Source organism: Glycine soja, chromosome 18 (assembly GCF_004193775.1).
Source record: "Glycine soja cultivar W05 chromosome 18, ASM419377v2, whole genome shotgun sequence".
NCBI lineage: Eukaryota > Viridiplantae > Streptophyta > Magnoliopsida > Fabales > Fabaceae > Glycine > Glycine soja.
In genome coordinates, this window is record NC_041019.1 from 14,477,647 (window position 1) to 14,484,971 (window position 7,325).

General features: G+C 37.4%; 1 protein-coding gene across 1 annotated transcript; it reads right to left on the reverse strand.

The window, feature by feature from the left end:
* Positions 1–959: 959 nt before the first annotated feature.
* On the reverse strand, positions 960–6,463 carry LOC114395700 (pre-mRNA-splicing factor CWC22 homolog). Its single transcript, XM_028357534.1, has 8 exons — positions 6,179–6,463; positions 4,737–5,980; positions 4,440–4,629; positions 3,463–3,566; positions 3,227–3,329; positions 2,831–3,129; positions 2,037–2,342; positions 960–1,839 (listed from the first exon to the last, which is right to left on the reverse strand). The coding sequence occupies exons 2-8, from the start codon at positions 5,970–5,972 to the stop codon at positions 1,486–1,488; spliced, it is 2,592 nt and encodes an 863-aa protein (XP_028213335.1). The 5' UTR covers positions 5,973–5,980; positions 6,179–6,463; the 3' UTR covers positions 960–1,485.
* Between the last annotated feature and the right edge of the window lie 862 nt (positions 6,464–7,325).

A 7,325-nucleotide genomic window follows, 5' to 3' on the forward strand; every position in this document is an offset into this window, starting at 1 on the left:
ACGCTTGTAATAAAAACAAAAGAATTAATAAATAAGCTTTCAAGCAAAGTCGAACGAGTAAAAAAGTTGAGTCAAGCCTTACAAAGAAAGTCTGCATTAAAACAGGAAAAAAAAAAAGTCCCCAAACTCCACACTTGTTGACACTACACACCCTCAATGAAAGACCCACCAATATTGCACCAATGCTCCACCCTCAGCAAATGTGAGGCATCAACACTAACCTCAGATAAAGTGAACAAAAAAACAAAGTATAGTGATCCAACACTTAAGCTTGTAACAGAATATAACATCTCCAAGTCAGAACTGAGCATAACCATATCTAGATCAGTAAAATACAGAACAAAAGACTAATCCTTGCACCAAACACGTTGCAAAAGACACCCTAGGTAGTCAAGGCAATTTATAAGCACAATGACGCCAACCATATTGCAGTTCCACCACCAGTCTCATCCCAAGCATGACCTATTATTTGTATTTGATTGTCAAATTAAGTGTGGTTGCATATAATTTCCTATTTTACAGCGAACTCCCCTTGCAGTGGCAGATTTCTCCTACTCCTGAACATGGGTTAATGGATTCTGAAGCACTCTAATGATAAAATAAAATATCACAGCAGCCGAAGATCCAGTAATCTAATCCCCAAAGGCTGGAGATGCAACTGCTTTCTACCCACACATAATACCCAATGAGTCTCTTAATAACTCCCAAACAGAGAAATACTTCCTAATCGAACCATAACAGCCTTGAATAGTGACTAATAAATTGCCTCAAAACAGCAACCACCAGAACATATTAGCAGTCCTGGATTCAAGAAAAATCAGAAGACAAGTCATACGAAAATTTCAGAGATTCTATAAAGCTGAACCCAAGCATGGAAATCCAAAGTAAAACTGTATTGAAATAAATGTAAAGATTAAGCCGTCGTTAAAAAAGAAAAAAAGAAAAACCTTTGTTGCCTCTAAATTCCAATTCAGAAGCTTCAATATTATTAAATCTGCTAACGAAATAGATGCTCCAAGAAGTGTCCTGACATTCAATATTTTAAAATTGATGTAGAGAAGAAAGATAATAGACATAGGATGCAGCATTCATATGGATAATCACCACCTACAATCTAACTCTAAAATCCTTGCCTCTTTACAGAAAACATGTGACATTATCATTTTACAATCATACGATAATTCTTCCAATCATGCTCTGCAAAACCACTCCCGGAGTTCACTTATACTGAAAAATCAAAAATAAAAAAAAAAAACATCTTTATGAACATCAATACTCTACCCTTCCAAAGAATATGATCTTAAGAACAAAATTAAACAGATCGATAAAGCAAGCTCAACATCTCAACCAGCACAGCCCACATATCCCTTTCACAGTACATAAAAAGGCAAGTTAATTCAGTGATTTAAAGATGGAGAAACCATGGATATTCAATCAGTTTTGTAGATGCATGGGCATTCGATTCGACAATAGCATAAAACTGCTTCACTTTCTCCTCCGCTTTCTTCGTCTTCTGTCACTTTCATCAGAACTAGCTGAGTCTGACTCTGACTCTGAACTAGCAGTTCCAGAATCTGATGAATCAGAACTCCCTGACTCATCATCTGATTCAGATTCTGAAACTTGTTTCTGTTGTTGCATGATAAGACGTGGCATATTCTTCAAATACTCACGTAGGTTCTCGGTAAGACCACCAAGACCAATGGATGTAAAGAAGTTAATGCAGAACCGTGTGTTTTTTGGATTATCTTTTGGAAATATGGATTCAAAAGATTCTTGCATCATTGAATCATTTAACCGCTCATTTAGCAGCCGGATTCCAAGATGTTCTGATAATTCCTGCAACATCATAAACTGAAATCAACATCTTCCACATACAGAGAAGCAGGCATAATAAGACAACAAGCCCCAAAAATTTTGCAGGTCTAGTTATAAGAAAAGTATATTTTTAAAAAACATAATTCAAACTTGGTGATATAATAATGCAAGTATATAAAGAAACAAAAAGAGGAATATGTGAGGTTGAATCTCAGAACCTGGAAGAGAATCTTAATAAATATACGTGAAGAAGAAGTTGTGTCCTCTTCAGTCAAGCGTATATATGATAAAACATGCCAAGGTAGAGCATCTGTGCCAAGTAAATGAGCAAAAAACTTTGCCACATTTCGCAGTTTATTTGTTTCAAGTCGGTGAATCATGGAGTACTGTTGCACAAAGCACTTTTCAAAATTTTCTTGGTGTACTTTGTTAATCATGCAGAAACGCTGCCCCAAAAGACCATAATATCGGAGATAGGTTCTCTCTTGGCTGCAACATTCCAAAAGCATAATGCACAACTCCATCTGTCACCAAAATTGTAATTATTTAAGTAATTAACAGGTATAACTTGAACAAACGGAGAATGATAAAACAGATGCTGGAAATGAATGTTCAATCTGAGTAACTAAGTATAGATGCAGCCGATGCTTGCAATGGCTATAAATAATAGCAGTTAGACATGATGCAATTGGAGCACTAGTTCTTTATGAGAGCATCAAATTAGATAACAATAAGATAACAACAAAAACAAAAGAACCAAATAACCTTTCACACAAGTGGTACCCAATTTAATGCAAATCTAAAAGATCAATAAATGGCAAGATACATATTGGCAAATTAGTTATTAGAGATTATATACAAGGGAGAGATAAAGAAAGAGAGCATTCATGTTTTTCAATATAATGGCATCGATCATTGAACTAGATTCTAAAGTTCTTCCATATTATTAAAAGGAGCAAGTAGATAGTTTTAGCAACAGAACAGTAACTTCTAGCAGGGATTCCAAGCTCACCTCTTGACCTGGCTCTAGCTTAATTTTCAGAAGCTTATGACCAGCTTCCTCAAAATCAACACTAGACATAATTGTTAAGTATATTGTCCTTCGAAGATTGACCAGATTTGTCTCTGTTTCATCTTTTATCTGCATCTGTTCTTCGTCCTCTTCATCAGAGTCATCATCTTCATCGTCATCGTCTGACTCAGAATCCAAGCCTTCCTCATCATCCTCAGATTCCTCACCCAACATTGATTTCTTCAACTCTTCATAACGCTTCTCATTCTCCAGGAAATTGGGGTCTGGCTTGAATATATCTAAGAAAAAACAAAATGGAAAATAAAGAAATCAAAATGACATTTGACCACAATCAATCAAATTAGAAACAGATACAAACTTCAATACAAAATGTACCAAGGGAAATCTCAGGATCTATCTCCTCATCCAAGGAGACTTCATGAGTTATCTGATCTTCCTGCTCCACAAGATCTAGTTCAGGACGAACAGCCGGATAGCCCTGTAAACACAATGTAACCATCGTAATACATTTCAATTTCAAATTATTCCTTTAAATTAATTAACAAAAGAGTTGAATTCAGTGTTATTTTGTTAATGTGATATTCCTATCACAAGCAATAAAAAAGAAGTACCTGAAACTTCGCTTTTCTTATTGCAAATAAGCCTTCAATCAGAAACTGAACACGTTTGTCAATTTCTCCTTCATGAAGAATTCCACGAAAACGCTCAAAAATACCTGCAAAATTATAAATCCTATTCAGCAAAAAATTCCAAGACTGAAATTGATCTTAAGCATCATTTGCACATATACACAAGTGTCTTGCATTAGCATATTTTTGCAAGCATGCAGGAATATAAAGAAATATTAACCAGCAGAAGACCCAAAGCAAGTGGAGCACTTGGGTTGAGCAATAATTAGATACATAATTTTTTTTTTGTTTTGATAAAAAGAAAAAATACATTAAGATATAAGATTACAGAGGTATAGCTGTATAGGAGGATATGTTATCCTCCCTAAAAATAGAAGATACAAACAAAGGGGATAAGAAAAAGTATAAAGGAGCAAAGCTACCCAGTCTCTCGGAATCAAATAACTAAAAACAAGTTACAAAAGTTCACAAGGAGGTTTTAGTAACAAATGATAATATAACAGGTTTGATATTCTAAATAAGAATTGCATACCCCACACTCAGTAAATAATGAACTCTGGCTCCTATTTTAACCACACAGCACCCAAACAAATTAATTTTCATTTCTTGCAAACCACATATCATCTAACATACCTTCAAATCACCTTTGATCTAACTCGTTTCCTTAATCTACCCAGCCTAAAACTCTAACACAATTTCATACAACTGGAATCTTAAACCCTATAATCCAGTCTGCCCCTCTCTTGCAGAGGAGGAGGTAATCTTGACTCAAATATCATTTACTTAGCTTTACTGTGCTTTCCTAAAGTAGTTAATACCATGAAGGAGAAAAAAGATTTCTGATGTAAAATGAAGTGCAATAGGAAACAAGAAAAAGGCAAAAGGCATATTCATTAGCATATTTACAAATAAAAACCTAAGCACACTGTTGCCACATAATAGATTGAGGGAATACCCACCATGAAGACCTTTAGGTGAGAGATCCTGCAGTATTGAACCACATTCTGTGACAAAACCAACAGCTACTTCAACACTGTCATCAGTAGGTTTCTCGAGTAAAACTGTGAGTAACTCTAGAGCAATGATCTCATGAGCCACTTGCTGATTCACCAGATGCGCTATAAATTTAACAGCTGCTAGTAATTGAGGCTATAAATGATGAAAGACAAATGAAGAACAAAATGAGAAACAAAAGGCAAATAAAATAAAATTTGAAGCATAAAACTGATCTAAGAAAAAGAGGGGTAATTACACACCTTGTCATTCCGCTTATAAGCTCTCTTAAGCTGCAAAACAATCCTTCTTAGCAAAAGATCCCCCACTTCAGGAAACTTAGTATTAACGACAGCAACCAAAGCAGCAAAAACATCTGTAAATCCTGGAGATGCCATCTGTGACTTCATACATGAACGACAAAAGAGTCCCCTTCCCCTAATCAGGTTTTCCGCAAACAATTCTGGAATTATATTTTTTATATTAGTAGCATTAACCTTATTTACAAGCCCATTAATGCTCTTTCTCAAAGCATCCCACGTTAACCTTTGATATTCTACACTACTTTTATCCTGAACTTCTTTCATCATCATTGCCATCTTAAAGGGGGGAATGTAAACACCTCCACTCTTGCCCAAATTCGATGCATCACCATTCAGGTTAGCTCCCAATATTGTTGCCTGTTGTTGAGGCTTTGCATCTTCAACCATTCTTCCATTTCCATCCTCTTTCCTCCTACTTTCTTCTTGCCGTTTGCTAACATCCTTCTCCCTATGGTTCCTCTCACTGCCACCATCCTTTTCAACTCTACGCCTCCTATCCCTATCTGATTTCCTAGCCAACTCCCTATCATCTTCTTCCTCCGAATAATGACGCATGTGGCAATCCCTCTCATTGTCACCACCCTTTTCAACTTTCCGCCTCCTATCCCTATCCCTATATCTATCCCTTTCCGATTTCCTGGCCAGCTCCCTGTGATCCTCTTCCTCCGAATCATGACGCCCACGGCGATCATTAAATTTCCGCCTGGCCTCATCACCTCCACGCCATCTATCACCAGGATGCAATCTGTGACTCTCTCTCTCCCCTAGCCTTTCATCCTGATCGTTCCCACGACGAGATTCCCTACCACCCCGGTCATCTCCTTCGTCGTCTCTCCTTCCACGCCCATCATGGCGCCACTGCAATCTCCCATCTTCCTCCTTCTCCTCCCTAACCCTCTCTTTGCTCACAATCTGACCCTCCTCCTCAGAGCTCTCAGGCTCCTCCTTTCTCTCCCTACTCTTACTCTTCCCATCCCTCTTAGCACCATTTCTTTCTTCTCCCGAATCACTGTCATCACCGTTCGCCCTGTGACTGAAGTGACCGGAACTCTTCTTACTACTCCCACCACCGTGTCGATACCTATCCCTCTCCCCATCCTCAGATTCACTACCACGGCGTTTTCTCACGTCATCCTCACTTGACTCGCTGCTGCTGCTGCTGTGTCTTCTCGCCATGCCAAACCCTAATTTAATCAAACAGAAGTTAAATCCAAACCCAATGCATACAGAGAAGCGACGAATTGCAGCGACTTAACTGCCAAAGTCATTTACATTGTAAACAAAGAAGTGCGAAAGAGAAAACACATACAAAATGCTATAGAGTAATACAGTGACAAAGAAAAGAGTAATTGAACGAACCAAAAACATGAAAACTCAAGTACCTTATATTGCGAATCACACAAGAACGACAAAGAGCAGAGAACAAGCGGTGAAAGGGTTCGGTAGGTTTAGGGTTTCTATATGGAAGCTCTGAGATGAGAGGGTGACGGGTGTTTCGTTTTGCAGAGGCTAATTAGGTTTATGTTTTCTGAAGGGTGGGTGGTGCGAACCGAGGTCGCTTCCAAGCCGCATACGGATCTTCTCCAGGGTGGGTTTCTCTTCCGCTCTCTTCAGCTAAAGCAATAGCCGCCAGATCAATGCAAGGATGCGGATTTGAAAAGAAAAAAATATAAACAAAAAATAAAAAACGAGACACAAGGCAATTAAGGGATAGGATAAATAGAATTTATTACTTTTGATCCATTATGATTTGTGTTCAATTTAATACATTAGATTTTAAAAGTTTTATTTTATTCATTTCTTAACAAATATGAGGGTGTGATTAACTTTTAAATTTTAAAATAATTAATTCTCAATAATAATTACTAAAAATCATCATTATGTGTTTTTTAATATAATAAGTTAGTAATAGGCACAATGGTCCAACATAAATCTCCACAATCAACTAAGAGTAACACTTGCAAATAAGTGAGAGGTTGCTCAAAAATCACAAAATTCCTCTCCAAATCATAAGTCAAATTGGCCAAAGAGTCCACACATGAATTTCCTTCATGGTAGATATGACAAAAATGAATCCCCATGATAGAACTCATCAATCTCTTAATCACCTTCCCACCAACACCATTACTCGCATCATTACTCCCAAACACTTGACTAAAGCTTTAGAGTCAATCTACAACCGAAGGAACTTAATACCTTTCCTTAGAGCTAATTGCAATCCTTTCAAAACACCCTACATTCAACAACATAAGATGGTGTCCTTCCTAATTATTATTTCTCTTTTGCAAAACCACAGATCCATCTCTCATCATGCCTTTGAATCAAACCTCCACATGCGGTCAAACCATCTTGCTCATTAACAAAATCATCAGAATTAATGGTTACCCACCCTTCCGACGAAGGCTATAAACAAATATGCACCTTAGATCGCAACCTAGCACTATTAGCCAAAATCATAGGCTCCTTAAAATAATCATGATAGGCTCTCAAAATGACCACCCCAGGCTTGTAAACCCTAACAAAGTCTAG

Bases quoted from the DNA above. Each gene is read 5' to 3' on its own strand.
- LOC114395700 (XM_028357534.1), bottom strand. From the start codon at position 5,972: ATGGCGAGAAGACACAGCAGCAGCAGCAGCGAGTCAAGTGAGGATGAC. The intron at 3,330-3,462 runs GTACTTCTTTTT...TTGTGTTTACAG, and splicing joins TAAGAAAAGCGAAGTTTCAG to GGCTATCCGGCTGTTCGTCC. The intron at 3,130-3,226 runs GTACATTTTGTA...GTTTTTTCTTAG, and splicing joins AGATCCTGAGATTTCCCTTG to ATATATTCAAGCCAGACCCC.